Here is a 17,596-nt window from a genome sequence, read left to right on the forward strand (position 1 = left end):
GGATAGCAATGAATGTTACGATCACATCTAGTATGTACAAGCTGCTTATGCATCCTCCTTAAGTACGCTCAGTTATTGCGATGCGCCTTCTGTGGTCATACTCATGTAGAACATTTAAGCAACTGCTGGGTAACATTCTACAGGCACTAGTAAAATTACAGTGCAGTAAATTCACGCTCGCTATGATGAAATCATATCCGACACGCAAATATCCAAGTAATATCTGACATGTTACAAGCATATATTCATTATGGAGTCATGGCTAGGCTTGTGCGAATATTTTGTTTTCTTCGAAGGAAAGTCAAAGAGAGTATCTCGAATGGTGATGTTTGCGTAAAAACTTGACACAAGCGCCAGATGTTGAAAAATCTAAAAACGAGAAGAAAGGATGATGTGTTGCTCTACGTTTTCCTTCTACATGTGAGCCAATCCCGTTCTGTTCTGTAGGCACACAGACGAACTTGGTAGGCCCTCTCGCTGCTTTTGTAGTCCTCAGTATAGAAAACGTGCAAGATCACAGGCCTGATCATCAATGAGTGGCAAACGTCCCATGACATTTTGCCGTCCAGTGCCACACCTACCCTGGCTATTAGACCAAAACAGTGCTGCTCAACTGCATGTCTGTCACCAAAGCTACAGTTTAGTGTGTGCGTTAATGCAAATCTATTCAAATAGCTTGTACAGCCCAAAAACGACCTCACCAGCTAAAGTGAGAGTATATGATAAAAAAAAAAGCTAAATGTGCTATCTTCAATAGCAATATAATGCGATGTCATTAGCGATATCATGCACTGACATATCAGGAAAATCAAGCTAGACAATGGTCAAAACGTAACTGTATGCAGATATAAAATGCGGATTCTTTTTCTGGTCTTCTGTAATTTGTGAGCGTGTTATATACTGCGGAATACGATAAACTTTCAAATTTACTGTGGTATGCGACTATAACCCGTTGCGAAAAAAAAAAATAAGAAATCGCCAGATCCCACGCCTTGTGGGAATCAGTTTCATGCGAAGCAGTCGGCCAGTAATTGTATATGCTGCATTTTTTGGCTTTGAGCCAAGCGTTACGAGGTGGATCGACATGTTTTTGCAAGTGTAGTAGTTGTATGCACATCATGGGCTTACAGGGCACGTCGACAAGATTGGCATTTAAAGGGTAACTTATGGTCTGACGTAACACCAGCACTCACATTAGAGCATATATGTCAGTATTATCGAAACAAAGTGCACTTTACAGTTCGATGATGTGAATATCATACGTAACTTTCGTTAGCGTATTCCTCCGGGTCAAGCAACGCTTGAATATAGCTTGCTGAATCATAAGAATACAAATGTAATGCTCATTAGACTGCTATAAAAGAGGAACCAATACTCGAACCACAGATGTTAACCTGACATGATGCCTGTATCATAGGAGTACATGTTTATTGCTTTGTTAAAAAGAGAGATAGCCTGTACCACAACCGCAATTGTCATTGTACCGACAACACCTGCATAGGCTGTATTTCTAAACCAGTTTATAGACCTGGCGTGGCTCTGTGGCAGAATACCTGACTGCCACGCAGAATGCATGGGTTCGATTCCTGGTGGGATCCTAATTTTTATTCTTTGCATTCATAGGGTCAATGCTGCCAATGTCGGTTTTTCTTAACGCTCTCGCATTTAAATTACCAATGTCTGGTCTCACCGTTTCTGGGTAGATATAAACTGTCAATCACCTGTGGCGCATACCCATACACAGCGGCCCCTTGCAAACGGGTATGTGCCACATGTGTCCAGAGGAAAGGGTTTGACGACGTACGCGACAGGATTTTCATGTTGTTATTCGTTAAAGCCCCTTACCCTCCCATGCCAATTTTGGTCTGCACCAAGGCGATCACGAGAGCACCCAGACGTAGGCGGCTAGATAGATAGATCTATACGTAGATAGAAACGCTCAAAGTGCCTTGGGTTCGCTATCAAATGCTTCGCATTCAAAAAAAAAAAAAAAATTAAAGCAGCTGAGTAGAAACGGTATGCAAACTTTGCCTTGAGGTGTGGCTTCACGGCAGCGCAATGCCACTTGAAACAGTAGCTTCACGGCATCAAGGGTAATATTGCAGTGAAACCACCTCTTCAGGTGAGTTATGCACAGGAATTGCATAAGTTCCTTCGTTTCGAACGCTAAATCGAATACTAAAATTTGAACCGTAGAAAATATCGAATGTCCTAAAATTCGGTCGAATACTTGAGATTATCGAACATTCGCACAAGCTTATATCCAATAATTCGCCATACCTATGTTCATTTGACTAATACTCCAGTCACATGCACGATTTCAAGGAGGATCTGCAAACCAAGAACGGTGAATATCTGTCATCCACGTTGGCTGAGCTTCCACATAATTGCACAAAAGAGCTGATCATGACAAACGCGTTCGACCGCAATCGAAAGTGCCCTTGTTACACAAGTATTATTGCACACCTATTAATGCGAAAAAAAAAAAGATTTAGCCAAGTATAAAAGCTAGGAGTCGTACTGTTTGCCATGAAAGGACACGTTTCGTTCTGACCTGCGATGTCAGAAACATGGAATGACTGGAAGTTTCCGCGGATGCATAATTTGAGTATCATCAGAGGTACACTTGCGTAGGCACCTAATAATGATCTATGACCAACCTTTGGTCTCTGAGCAGCAGATCACGGTATGCCACCAGCTGGGGAGCCTGGCAAAGCTGGGCGGCCACGCTGTGCACAAACTCCGGCACCAGGCAGGTGACGTTGTTGTCCGCCTGGCAGAAGTGGTAGGCCACCAGGTGGCCTCCCAGGCAACGCGCACCGTCCTGCTTGGCGCTCAGCCGCGGCTGGTAAACCGACGACGCTGAGCCGCTTCCGACACTGCTGCCCAACGCACCGCGACGCTCCGGTTCGCAGTGGCGCACACCTGCGACCGCCGTGCGTCATCAGAGATGTGTTTTACAACGCGTCGTCACCACGACTACGTTGATACGTACAATTGTCAAGCAAGGGTGTTATATGCGCGTTGCATAATGGTCGGTTCCCTAAAGTTAGCTTTGCCACATCAAAGACACGTTGGAGTTTGCTGCGTGTCAGCCAACGATATCACAAAGCTGCGAGACTTGTAACGGTGTGGTCGTAATTCCCATGTTTCGCTATGGTATAGCTCATCCCCTTACTTGCTCTGATATCTCAAAAGGCAGTGATATCTTTTTTCAGTGGCTCAGAATTGTACGATTCGATGCAGGACAAAAGGCACATTGTCACATTTGCATATTTATAACGTTATGGTATTGTTTTGTTTGCTTCCTTTTTTTTGCAATTCTCGGTCTAAAAGTAAGTTTAGAATGTATATTGAGAAGAGTGCTGCGATTGTTCAAAACTCGTTTCCTTTTTCTTTTTTCGTCCATCTGGCTCCGTCACTAAGCGTCTGAGTAAAGCAAGAAAGCCAGCTTTAAAGGCAATCTGATGATGAATGTATGACTATACGCAAGTCAACCTATATTACGAACTGCGCTTGTGCAAATGCGAGATCATTCTTTGTAAGACGACGAGTGGGAAGCAAGAACGTACGCGTGAAGATAATTAAAAAAAAAAGGAAATTAATCCATCGCGTCATGAATTTCAACAGCCATGTTTGTTCCACCCTGGCTGTTTGTTTACTGATACTATAAACAAGAATGACACGGCGTGGTAAATGAACAAAGGTCCCTATATAAGTTTTCAGACGGACCTTTCTTGTGATGGAATGGCCAAAATAATACGAAACGTACTCAAATTCATGACATTACATTGCGTCGACACTGCAAGTTTTAGCACGATATTCAGGACAGGGAGTTTCGTTTTTCAAATGCACACTTCGTTTCAGCACGGTGAAGGTGTCATGCGCATTGCATCGAGAAATCGGCACATGAAACGGCTTACGTGGCCTGCGCATTCGCTCGTAGCGAAAACGTTGCCTAGTCTAACTTCGCGAGAGGTAATTCAGCACTGCGTACTTAAGTTTCCTCGAAAGTACAACGAGGCCTATATATGCGAAAGCTGGCTTCACAGTTCTTAGCGTCAGTGGACGGTCTGTGAACCCGAGATGCCAGCAACACATGATGTTAGACGCTTCGGCGCCTACACTATTTGGCCTTACCTGAAGGACGCGGGATCGAACCCCGGCAGCGACGACCGTATTTCGATGGAGGCGAAATGCTTGAGGCCCGTGTATTTAGATTTAGGCGCACGTTAAATGACCCAAGGTGGTCGAAATTTCCGCAGGCCTTCACTACGGCGTCCCTCGTGATCATACCATAGTTTTAGGACGTAAAACCCCAACAATCATTATTATTGCTATTTCGTCAGCGCCACTACCGCCAGTGTTAGAGTCGCACTTTAAAGTAGAATACGTAGGCCTCGTCAAACGTTCGAGGAAACGTAAATATGCCTCCCGAACAACACTGCAAAGCTGCCTGCGCTGTTAATATCAAACGCATCAGTATACCTCAATTAGCTTATTTATGTAGTTTAACCCGGAACCGGCCACGGTGTGACGTAGAAGAAGCCATTTACTCACCGGCTGTGCCATAAGTGACTTCTTCCTTCTTGCGACCAAAGGTGCTGTAGTCAACCAACTGCAGTATGGCAGCAGTTTTGCCCGATCCGGGGCACCCAACAATGACCACACCCTTGCTGTTGTCCTTTTGCAACTCCTGAAAAATAAAGTGCAACGTCACGATTTCGAGCTTCCCATTGCCCATATAAGGTATAGCCCACATAAGATACTGCCCATACAACGCATCTTGAAATGCTGTTCAACGCATACTGAAACAGGTTCACACACAAGTTTCAGCACGCGCGACTACAGCCTTCGTCAAGTACTCAGAAGCAATTTCGTCACTCGCAGGATCTATGACAAACTGATATCTCTGCTGTACGTGGTCGCAGTTTGAAGGCATCAGCAACGCTCAGTCTGAGAATTTCGAATCCTTTCGTACCAAGCTAACACGCTCAAGCCCACTGAAATACTGACGTACACCAACGATTGCACATTTCCGTATGTTTTCCGCTGACGTTCTTCTTATCCGGGCTGAGTATACCATAAACTGCAACATGAAGAGTCTGACACAATCAGTATATGTTATGGCCACAAAGAAAATACCTGATCAATTTCGTCGAAGAGCCACTGCCTCCCAACAAACGGTGGATCCTGATCTGCTTGGGGAACTTCAAAGAACAACGGCTTCAGTGCTGGCTGAAGTGAGATCTTGTAGTGCAGCTGCGCCCCTGGAATAACGCAGTGAAACACGAATTCAGGCTTATCCTTCGTGATCGCAAATCGTGGTCGGCAGTACAAGCAGGCCAGGCGTGATAATGCATGGCACAACGCGAGAAACGTACAAACAGTTTTCTTACCTCTCGCGTGACCAAAGGTTTGAGGTTTGTTTGAGCAATTAAGTGGTGTGCCCCTCCTGTTGCTGGGCACACTATTATTCCCTGAAGAAAATATGAGGAATAAGAGGAAGACGTGAATTTGACGTCGAAGCAAAGGTGATGTCGCAGTGCGTACGCTCTAGGCGATGCAGAGCAATACACTCACTCTGTTGGAAAGGCGCTTTGCGCGAGGGTGAGGGTGACGAGCTGGTACTCATCAGCGAGGCGACGCTATCCGAGCTCTCTTCTCTGCTCGAGCCACGTAGTATGCTCATGGCTTCTGCTTCTGACGAACCTGTTCGGAAGAAGTGACGATCTTATAGTCTAGTTTAGGTTAGGTGGGGTTGTGTTGGGTTAGAAAAGGCCAGGACAGGCATTTCTTATGTCAATATGACCACAAAACGTCACCAATGCTCAGCCCTCAAGAAAATATGTAATTTCACTATTATTTTGCTGCCACGATGAAGAACATGCACCAAGGCCGAATTCGGATCGAAGCGGGCCGTCTCGGTGCCGCCATGCTAAACGCGCAAGGAAACCATCGGCGTGCGGGAATAACCCTTGCAGTACTTCGCAGGGTCCTGCGTGTGCGCATATATTTTGGACCCGCGATAGTACATAGCGTACGCAGGGGGCTTTGGGTACGCTATTCTGAATTAATAATAAAACTGGAGCTAATCGCAACTCGACAAGGTTTAGGTTCCTTTACAGAACAAGCGCGTCGCTTACCCGTCAGCGTAGAGATGGGACTGGTGTTGTTGGAACCGGCCATGTTAATGTCGCTGTTGGCGAGTGAAGAAACACTGGCAAACGATCCCTGGCTGTGGTTGCTGCCACCGGCCGGCGGCACGTAGGCCGTCGAGGCCGGAGGGCCCTCGCCCAGGAGGAGTCCGAGCCGAGTGTACAGGTGCTCGGAAGCATGCTGCTGCTGCTGTTGCTGCGAGCCTCCCAGTGGTGGAGGAGGGGGCACAACTGCGGGAGGAGGCGGCCGATGGTGCTGGTATGGCTGGTGGTAGATGGGCTGCGAAAACTCGTCATCTGCGAGCACAGAGGGAGGAGCCTTGGAAGCTGCTCGGTGTAAAGACAGACGCGCGAACTGACGTCACAGAGAAGTAGGCGATAATACGAACTCACGGATAATAAGAACTCTCCGATTATACGAACCTACTGATAATACGAACTCAACGAACGCTACGATAGCACGAACTGTGTTATTCGATAAACCTGGCTGTGCGATAGAGTGAAGGAATTGTCACCAAACATGCGCGGCCGATAGGACACCCGTAGTCTGCAGACTCCGGGCTAATACGGAACGCGCAAATACGCAAGCGGAAGCAGTGGCTGACGCTGGAAAGAGCTATAGTTTCGTTATCGGGTACAGGCTCTGTCCATGCTCTGTCCATTCTGCTATTGGGCGACTTCAGCTTCTGTTACCCTCACCCACAGGATACCGAACACATGAAATAGAACAGAGGATTTCTTTCGACGAGCGACCATTTACGTCCTTTCGGGTTTCAAGACGGCCTAAGTGAATCGTGACCCGATGCTATTATAACGCTTTATATTTCAAAACAGACCTAAGTGCGTCAGTGCAGCAATGTTGACCGCGTTAAAGTGCCACGTACACCGGCCTTCCGTTCACTCTTCCCTGCGCTCTTCTCGTGTCGTACTTTTTCTCTCTCTCTCTCTCTTTTCTACGCGCGTGTTACTAATCCGGATCTCGAAAGACAGGAAATCAGAGTTATCAGAAGGTGTGATTGCGCGACTGCAGCAAGCCACAAACGGTATACAAGTAAGGGGTATAAAGGTAGTATATAATAAGATTCTGTATGTTTGACGTCGGCATTAGAAGCAAGTGTGGCTGAGTCACAAAATCTGAAGATCTCACTCTGCAAACAACTCACGTTTCGTTGAATAACTGTCCTCTTGCACACGCAAATACATATGTCACTATATCTCATGTCATGCGAGATGTGCGTTTCTTATCACAAAAGTCGAAGAGAGCTAGCACAAAAGTGCCCCAGAAGTACATACACTTATTTACAACATGACAACTTCTAGAACACTCATGCAACATTTGAAATTCAACATTGCACGTTGCAACTACAAAACAAAATTCGAAGAAGCAAAAACAAACGGTGCAGTGGAAAAAAGCTCTACACCATGCAGAAAAATGCAGTGCGCATACGTGAAAACTCTTTGCACTGAAACCAGTACAGTGTCCAGTTCTTTCCGAATTCTTTATGCGGCAGCATCTACATTCTCAATCATCCCGACTAATCGTAACAATAATTACAATGCATTGAAGAAACACGGACAGCAACGGCTCTGGCAGTAGACGACGGAAGTTTGTTCATTTTTATACAGCAGCTATGCTATATTTTTAGACTACGCTCTACTTTCCTAACACTCTGACTAGCTGGCATTTACAGGTGCCGACGGCATTTCGTAAATGAACTGCTAAAAGGTATTCGATAAAATTTACACAAAATAAGACGAAGCCTTGAAAAGAAAAAACGTCAGTAAATAAACACACGTCAAATATGTAGGCTAAGAAGAAAGCGAGAATTGTGTCAGTTGGGTTTGCCCCAAGTTCTTTAAATCCTGGTTGGGCATAGGTGTCACTGATATGTGCGCACCATCGAACTACTGATATCTTGTACACGGTTTAGGGCAGGTATCCTAAACTACCGTGTGGCGCCAGGTCACGTCTATATCGCATAGTTCTCCGTATAGGCCACACCATTTGTTAACCGGGAGAAAAGAAAGTGATAATAGCTGTAGCTACAGCGCAAGTATACACAATCACATAGGTGAGAGAACAGTGCATCGCTTTGTCACTGCGTGTTAGTGCTTTAGTTATATACAGCAATGGAGGACCAGAAAGCTTAAGCATATCCTCCATCATTGCGAAGCACCAACGTTGTTTACTTAAAAGGCTACTCGAGAGCCCCACCACGGTCGTTACATAGTTCCCAGTGTTCGAGACCTCTATTCAAGCGAATAAAAAAATAAACATATTTCGCAGCGTCAGCGCACCACTGCATGCGCGGGTGGCTCACACAAATCGCACTGGAAGTATACACTTGTGCTGGTAAGGCCTAAGCAGGCATCCACTACGATACGTGCAGAATTAGCGCGTTGTGCATGTGAAATGGGAGGCACATACTACACTGTACTGTGCACTGCTACGCATGCTGGGTCAATCTCTCTGACAGCTACAAAACAGTTTGCCGAGCACACACCGCTGCAACGCATGCCGCTCGACTGCTTGCCAAAAGCGTGACTGGTATTTACCTATGGTCCAGAGTGATTTTATTTTTCTGACCATATTCATTGGCCAGTGCTGGACCTTGGCCAAGTCTGCCGGGGGGATGAAAGACAGCGGTCATTCAGGACATGTGCGTGGTTCGGAAGTTTTCACTTGCTTGCTTAATAAAAAAAAAAAAAAATACCTCGACACCCATCATGTATCGGCGACAAACATTCGAAAGCCGACGACAAAGTCGTGTGGCACTACAAGGGGAGGTATGTGTTTTCTTAACTTTTTCAACAGCTACTTCATGGCCAATACAGGCCACATTCGGGAAAGCTAATCTCTCCGTCTTTCGTGAAAGAAGCGTTCGTATAATCAACATGTTGGAAGCAAACTGTCTTATCAGTGGACGCTGCTTCCATGGGAGATGATTAAAGAAAGGTAAACTCACAGAGAAAGATAACATACAACGTAGCATTTCACGTTGTTAAAGAACAAGAAGCTAACAAGTGATCAAGATAAAAATAAGGGGAAAAGGGGGGGGGGGCAGAAGCACGAGGGGGCGTACGAAATCCTAAAAAAATATTTTTCTTTTTTAAGTAATACTTCCGTTTTACGCTCGCCCCACGAAAGTAAAGCAGAAGCTGTTCGCTTGCAAGCGAAAACTGCCTATAACGACCCTACCCCTAACCAGACTTCACAGATCAAGATTGTAGTGAACTACGCAACTGAAACTGTCAGTTACACGCGCCCAAACGTACAAAAAGCAGCTTATTTACCTGACAAGGCGTTGTGGTTGTCTACGCTAACCGTGGAAGGTCTTGCCATCTTCCGGTCTTTCCAGGAAATATGGCTAATCTTCGGACTGGCCATGCCTGACGCCGGAGGCCCTGCGAGGTTGAAAGGCGCGTCCGATCTTGTTAAGACACTCTACGAACTCAAGGACTTCGATGGGCTCTTTCGCTTGCGAAGAGGGTGGGGCGAAGTTAAACGCTTTGTTGCACTCGAGTCTTTCAAGCATAGTGGCGCACGCCCTTAGATGTAGCGAAATACGTTCCTCCACAAGGTCTTGAAGTGTCAAAATATGCTGGTATTTGGCCAGAGGTATGACCGGAGGTAAACGTCCTGCTATAACAAAGTTGCGATAACACTGCAGCTAACATTGATAGCTGAATTCGAAGCAAGACGTCAGCAGTTAGTTCAGGTATAGACGGCTGAGAAAAGTAAGTAGCATGCGTGCTTAATAATGTAATAAATATCTACTGATATATGATGACTGCTGGGGTTTTACATCCCAAAAGCACGATATGATTATGAGGGACGCCGTAGTAGAGGGCTCCGAAAATTTTGGCCACCCATGGGATTCTTTAACGTGCACCTAAATCTAAGTGCATGGGCTTCTAGCATTTCGCCTCCATCGAAATGCGGCCGCCGCGTTCGGGATTCGATTCCGCGACCTTCGGGTCAGCAGAAATATCTACTGACTAAATGCGACGAAAGTAATGAGCGAAACCACTTCCTGTGGCCACGCATCGGGCGTTTTTACCGCTTCAAGATGTACGCACGAGTACTGGATCACCGTACCTCTTGTATGAGGGTTGCGAGTCTGCATGAACGTAGTGAAATGTCCATTGGTCTTCATGCGAGGCCTGGACTGGTTGCTAGGAGCTTTGGCGGCTGTCGAAAAGAAAATAAAGTATAACATGGGGACAGCAGCAAGAGTAGGACAGAGCAGAATTCACAGAGCACGCAATGTGAAACTAGATAGATTTATCCGCTCATTAAAAAAAAAGGTGAGGTAATAAGGAAATGAGAAAAGTCCAATCTCCTGAATACTTACAATATTTATTTTAACACTTATGAAGTCAGCTTCTCTAGAATTAGGAAAACACGTAGACTTAGGACTTCTGCTGCTGTCAGGCCCACGCTACCTTGCATCTACCAAGCACATTATCCCTATATAACGTGAACACAGCGAAAAAGTACAACCTCTCTAGCAAGAAGAGACCAGGAACGTCAGAACGTGTAACTGTCAACACGACCTATTTCAAGCAATAAGCCAAGAAAAACTCCTACATGCATTCCGAAAGTCATAGCGTCCCGTCATGCACAGCGAGCTTTACAGTGTTCCACAAGCTTCATTGTTAAACGGAAACGCTACCTGGTAAATATTCGCAAAGATGGAGAGTAGCCTTAGCTTAAATGCAATTCTGCGTCCACACACCTATTTTCACAAATTTTCTTATGCAACAGTCAGTAGAGCTTGTGCGTAGCTCGTGTCATTTACATTACGAACAATGCAAAACTATGCAGCACGCGTGTGCGCAGCTTGGCACACTGACCTTCGGCTGCGCAGATGGGGCATCCCGGCCCGTCGGCGTTGAGCATGCAGTAGTAGCAACGCTCGTGGCCACAGTCCTCGGTGATGCGGCGTCGCTTGCCCTTGTCGAAAGGCACGTGGCACGTGGGACAGCGGCCGGCCGTCGGAGACACCACCAGCTCGTCCATCATCTTGCGCACCGTACGCGGGTCTGCGCATGACCAAGGAAACAAGCCAGGGGGCACCGTGTAAACAAATAGGCACTCTACACGTGGGCCCGCTTTTAGGCGCGCAAACCGAACCGCCAGAACGCAGCACTCATTAGCCTTGTTAACGTGGCAAATCAAGGCGTAACGGTGCTTAATTATGTCAGCGTGCGATGTGGACAGGGCCCTATTACTGCGTTATTTGCAACTACTACGAAAACTGCGGTCTCACATACGCTCTTACAGACAACGCACACGCGACAAAGAAAAACACAAAACGCAACACAGAGCGTCCAGGGCTCCAAAGCACTACGAGTCGTCCGGTTAATGCGCTTTAACATCCATCATTACGCCTGGTAATGCAAACATACTTGCGATGAAGTCAATCCGCCACTAAATGCATGCATGCGTATTACATGTTGTATAGAATAATGACGATGGACGACTCTCTCGCTGCACCGTATATCCAATCACCATGTCCGAAGCGATCCTTCTACTCGCTAGGAACTGGGGACACTGGCGTACTCGATCTCGTTCGCGAAGCAGTGCTGGCTGTGGCTAGTGAAGCGTGACGTCACGTAAAAAAACAAAAAAAACATGCACCAATAACACTGCTCAGGGAGCCTTAGCAGAGCGTGTGTACTGTGGGAAGGAGTCAGAGCCATAGTCCCACGTGCTACGTGGTCGCAGGTGTGACGCCCCACACACTCTAATGCAGCGATGCCGATCTGCAGCAGGGAGTATAGCGACGGTTATGGGAGGCTGACGCGCGAGAAGCTCACACGGAGCTCACGCTCTTCAGCGTATGCAAGCCCGTTTTTCTTTTCTTTCAAAAGCAATACAGCAATCCTCAGAGATATTTACATAGCGACAAGTTCCTACTCGGCATTGCGTATCGCTCCTCTCTTTCGCACGGCGATCCCAGGTGTTTCCAGGTTTCAAAGACGCACCGCGAGAAAATGAGGTATACTTTAGAAAGAGCGCTCCAGAAAGAGAGAGAGACAGAGCGATAGCTCTCTCTCTTCTCGGAGCGATAGCCATAGATCCTCAATACTTATGCGCTGTTATCAGGTGCCTTAACCCTATGTTTCAAATGTGGCCCCGCCATCGTTTTGCACGGTATCGTGCACGGTATATAGACTTAGAGTGAGGGAAGTTGTCTCGTAGCAATCCTATAGCCGCAGGTGGTTCGAGATAATCCGCTCCTATACAAGTCCCTCGCAGCTTTTTTCTCAATCGAATGTGAAGCAGCGAGCGCAAAACCAATCTCGGACAAAGGGATCCGGACGAAAGCCCGATACGTTTTCTTCGAGGAGAGCATGAGCTGCGGAGCGTGCCTACAGTTTCGTCCAGCGCCACTGCAGCAACTCCGATCCATGCCACCCATGAGCGCGAACGCGCCGCACCGCGTCCAATTCAATCTGCAGCAGCGGCGCAGGTCATGCCAGCCGGGACCAGCGATAGCAAGTTCGTCTGATCCCAGCTTCGTCTGAAGAAACGAGAAGTTGAAGAAACTAGATCGAGTGCGCCCCAAAAGAAACAAAAAAAAAACACGTGTTGAGTTCAGCACGTCCCGTGCCAAACCCAGACGTGTTATTCTCAAAAGTTCCCGCGCAAATCCTTCCGAGAGCAACCAGAAAAGGAAAGATAGAGAAGGGCGAAGCAGGCAAACAAAGATGCGTAGAAATAAGATATGCGAGAGATATCCGAACGCTCTCTCTCTCTTTTTACGACAAGCTAGGCAGAACGTGATCTGCCGACCAGAAAACAATACCAAAAGCACGCGAATCATGGCTGGATCGACACGCATCGCGGAGAACCGATCTGAAGCGACGCGAGCTCCCAGCACCTGCAGATCTGCCTTGCTTTTTCTTTTATTTTAACCCCCCTGAATTTCTTCTCCTTGTGATTCCACTCGGGACTAAGGTATAACACCCAGAGAGGACACAGCTACAAACACGGTCTGAGACGTACAGTTACGCGTCGGTTGCCCCGAACGTACTTTTCAGTGCAGGGCGCGCTACAACGAACACACGACCTCGTATATCTTGTACGGCAAAGAGCCCGGCGTTAGAGCTCTCGAAACACGCGGCAACGTCAGTTGTAACGCTGTGTGGAAAAGACGATCCGCTACTATAATCGGGGCTCCTTTGATGCTCCAGGCATGGTTCATAAATGAAGAAACTTTTCGGCGCAAATTGAACGAAGGCGAAGAACACACAAAACAATGGAACGGGGGCCAACTTCCAAATAGTTTTATTTCACACCAGAAATATGATTTTATAGCCCAGTCAAGACACGTGGTGACAGTGAGCGCGCATCACAATACATTTTTGTTCACTGTCACCACGTGCCTTGACTGCGTTATCAAATCATCTTTCCAGTGTGAAATAAAACTAGTTGGAAGCTGGCGCCCGTCTTGTTGTTTTGTGTGTTTTTCGTTCTCGTTCAGTATGCGGCGAGAAAAAAAAAACAAGAACTTTATTGATAAGGGTTGGGGGTAACGGGTCATGAGCTCGGTGGGCAGGGCCTCAAGTCCAGGACTCCACTGGCTGCTGGCGCCGAGAAGTTTCTTCAGTTACGAACCAATACCAGCTAGCTCAAACCAAGATTCTGCTGGCAAGGTAGTTCTGGCGTTTCTTCTCCTTGCAACAGCGCGCCGTTCGGCATTGCGTCAGATGACGTCTGTTCTCGCATTCGCTTGTACCGTCATCGATTCTCATAACGCCCGCGCCTGTTTACTTAAGCAGCGGTGCCAGAGAGCCCGACAGTGTGCGCAAGAGTGTAAAAGCGATTGATATATTTGCTCAGGAAAAACAGAAAGAAACGTAATAAAGCGCTAGAATATATTTCTGTCAGTAGCTAACGGAAACGCTGCCCAAGTTGCCAGATCCGATGCCTAGTGGATGCACAGCAATAATTCACTAGCCTTCGGCATCAATAAACGACTGCGCACACTGCTGCATCGAGACCAAAGAAAGAAAGGAAGAAAGAAAGAAAGAAAGAAAGAAAGAAAGAAAGAAAGAAAGAAAGAAAGAAAGAAAGAAAGAAAGAAAGAAAGAAAGAAAGAAAGAAAGAAAGAAAGAAAGAAAGAAAGAAAGCATGGGTCCTGTAGCAGAATGGTAACCATGGCAACAACAAATAGAATAGACGTCGCAGGCAGAACAAGGACAAGCGGAGGGAAGGTGCACCGACAAAAAGTGCAGTCATAGCGCGCACAAAAAAAAAATCGCTTAGTAAAAAAAAAGTAGCAGAAAAAGAAATGCCATTTCGCTGGAGGTTGCTACATCTTCGCACAGATAGGAGGCCGCCTTGCCCCTCTGATTTGTATACATCAGGGCCGTTACACGTGTGCTCGCGTTGATTGAGCGCGCACTGTTACTGCATGGCCGGGTGAGCGTTGTTGCTATCCACGTGCGCGCTGTCGCATGCGTGTACCAGGTGGTTCGACAATAGAAACGAACGTGATTGCGAATACGCTGTCGCGTAAAGAATCGGAGCCGATATACCACACGGCATTGCGTGTATAGCACGCCGGGAATGCACAGCAGAAAGTTCAGTCATTGTCAGAGGCGCAAACGCTAGAGGTATATGTACGAGCGAAATGCTACATGCCGTCGAGACGTCAGACAGAGGAGGAAAAACAGCTTCGTGCTTCGTCGATGAACTGCGTATGGAAATCTTGCGCGGGTACCAGTGAAATGAACCACTATACGTTCTGTGGTGCCGTTTGCGAAACGCATTATCTCATTTTTATTAGTTGTACGGCTAACCACCGAAGAAATGTCAACTTAAAAAAAAAAAAAAATAGGCAGCCGTTCTCGAGTAGGTTGTCTACTTACAAAATTGGTCGATAATATCCCAAATGTCCCTTGTTGGGGATTTTACATTATGGGTGGGTAACCAGCATATTCTGCATCAGCTTTGACTCGAAGCTTAGGTATCTTTGTGAACAGGATCCGATCGAAGTATATGTTCTGGGTGGTGACTGCGATATGCCTGGGAATGTCATTATATATGTAGCTAGACGCACACAGCAAAATTCCTGGGTATTACATGCCAGAATTACGAAGGAATTTATGAGGGACGCTATAGCGTAGGAGACTCTAGGTTAATTCTGACCTGACGAAACGTGCCCTTAACGTCGTAGTGTATGAACTAAAGGATGAACAGCTAGTGCGTACACCATGGAAAGCAGACACGACGAATCGGTGACCACTGTGAGCCCACAGCATTCCAGCAATTTTCGCTCGTGGCATTCGTACAACGCAACCGCTACACGCTATCAAAGTACCATTAGGCGCTCTTATACGCCGTCATCTTAAAAGGCAATGCCACATCACCGAGCGTAAAAAACGAAGAAAAAAAAACGATGCGCTAATTCACGGAAGGGAAGGGGTAAATAACGAAAAAGAACGCAGAGGGTTTGTTCCGAGATCCTTAAAGAAGAGCGATTAATGTAGACGTCACACGAAGCGACGGGAGTCGATTTCTTTTAAGCGCAGCTTCCGGGAGCCCCGCAACGGTCGCTGTGTCTCCCGCGTCGCACACAGGGGCCAGAGGTCGCGGGGTCGAGTCGGCCAATTCGACACCATCGCGGACGCCGAATCGCGGACGCCATGCATAACGGTGCCTGCCACCGGTCGCTGCAGGGGTCACACAGATCACGTGCCTTCGGAGTCGCCTGGACGCCTGGACTCGCTGCAACGGCGCCCAGCTATGGCCATTTTGCCGTCGCCAGACTAGGCAACGCAGTGCATCACCGCGTTTCGTGCGAAGCGCCGCCAGATATATCGCAGCGAGCGTATACCCTATTCGCGCGCGTATTACCAGCACAGGAAAGATGAAAAATGAAAAAAGCGGGGTCTTTATATCTGGAAATATTCAGAATTACGCGGTTTGAAAACAGCGCACGTCGGTATACCGATATGGATGGTAACTTAAGCAGTAAGTCGCGGACTGTCGAACACGCAACCTCGGCAACCGTGGCAACAGGCGGTAGCACGCCAATCTGCGTCGGTGGAATGCCGGTGGCAAAAACTGAGCAGGTCTGCAGCTTACGAATAACCGGCTTGATGGAACAGAAAAATTCTTAGCGACTGCTCCAGGGCATCAGAAAGAAAAGAGAAGAAAACAACGGATGCCGTGAACGAAGCTGAAAGGAAAAACCGTATTTGCTATTTTGGTTTTTCCGGCGATAGATCTGAGAGAAACGCTTCAGGATTCCGTTTAGTTCAATTGCGATAATTGAAGATTTGTCCTTCTAGATTACCTAAGTATCCAATACGCCGTTATTTCAGTGCAATTAAGATTCTGAAACCATGACTTCCTATACGTCAGATATTATGTAATTATTTAGTTGTGTGGTATAGTAGCCTAAATCATCGCAGACACACGTGCAAGCATCGCACCTGTCGTCAGTCATTTTTATCTCGTATTTATGTCTTTGCTCCTTCACAGGACAACCAACCAAGGACAGTCGTGATGACCCGTTTCTGATTTCATCAACGGTAACATTATGGAGGCTTTCAGCTCTCCGTGTATCTGTTCATCCGTTTCGATGAATGGCAATCATATTATTTTACTTTTTTTTTTCTTATTAACTGACTAGTGCATGCATAAGTGCTGAAGCAGGAGGTGCAAGAACATTACAAAAACAAGCGTAATAATGCATGCAAGATGCCGATCACGAGTGACATAAAACAGATGTCGAATATCGAGCCATCTAACGAAGCGTTTATGATGGTACTTAGGGGGAAATTTCAGAGGTCATTTCTTAGCCTCATTATTTCTCTTTGTGCACTACACGTAAGAGAATTCCCGGCCCCCGTTTTCTTTCACTCTCTTCAAGTTGTTCTGACTGTGGCTTAGAAGGACTTACAAGGGCATATTGTACGCGCGAAAGAACGGTAGGGGCGCACGCGCCGGCCCTTAGCCTCGCAAACATATCGCGGCCGTACAAGGCGGCATCTCCGAGACCCGTGACGGTGCAAAGTTCGCGGCACTGAGACCTCGGCTCGCTTATCAAGGGCCGCTCGAGCAGCCTATACGGAAAGGGGGAGATGCTATGCAGAGAGCTGGCAGCACGCGACAAAAACAGCAGCTCGCACCGCTGCTGGGAGATGAGGTACAGAAAGATTGCCTCATTTGAATAGCAAGGAGACGGGACGGGAGCTACTCGCGTCGGACAGACTCCGCTGTTTTCGTGCGCTGCGCGATTCCGTTATGGCGATCATTCGTTTCGGATTCGAAGTAGGCTGGGCGAAAGATTTGTGCCCGACTCGAACTTGAAGAGAGGACACCGAAATAGACACTCTAAGAAGAGTTTACCCCATTTGGGGAGCTTTTTTCTTTTGTGTCCCACGATAACAAGAATCGTCATCTGGCTTGCTTGCGT

The 17,596-nt window shown here is 47.0% G+C and overlaps 1 protein-coding gene across 3 annotated transcripts in view; it reads right to left on the reverse strand.

Moving 5' to 3' along the window:
• Window positions 1-17,596, reverse strand: part of LOC119393552 (protein TANC2) — a 272,216-nt gene that overhangs the window by 16,785 nt on the left and 237,835 nt on the right. For 2 of the 3 annotated variants that reach the window (XM_037660643.2, XM_037660642.2), the window contains exons 3-12: window positions 11,016-11,204; window positions 10,258-10,350; window positions 9,453-9,563; window positions 8,715-8,780; window positions 6,147-6,455; window positions 5,584-5,712; window positions 5,400-5,480; window positions 5,146-5,270; window positions 4,561-4,696; window positions 2,661-2,925 (exon numbers count right to left, since the gene is read on the reverse strand). In XM_037660643.2, the coding sequence (XP_037516571.1) occupies window positions 2,661-2,925; window positions 4,561-4,696; window positions 5,146-5,270; window positions 5,400-5,480; window positions 5,584-5,712; window positions 6,147-6,455; window positions 8,715-8,780; window positions 9,453-9,563; window positions 10,258-10,350; window positions 11,016-11,204 (1,504 nt within the window). The remainder of the gene's footprint in view (window positions 1-2,660; window positions 2,926-4,560; window positions 4,697-5,145; window positions 5,271-5,399; window positions 5,481-5,583; window positions 5,713-6,146; window positions 6,456-8,714; window positions 8,781-9,452; window positions 9,564-10,257; window positions 10,351-11,015; window positions 11,205-17,596) is intronic. The other variant, XM_037660644.2, reaches the window with a different exon arrangement.

Source organism: Rhipicephalus sanguineus, chromosome 5, assembly GCF_013339695.2.
Source record: "Rhipicephalus sanguineus isolate Rsan-2018 chromosome 5, BIME_Rsan_1.4, whole genome shotgun sequence".
Taxonomy (NCBI): Eukaryota; Metazoa; Arthropoda; class Arachnida; order Ixodida; family Ixodidae; genus Rhipicephalus; species Rhipicephalus sanguineus.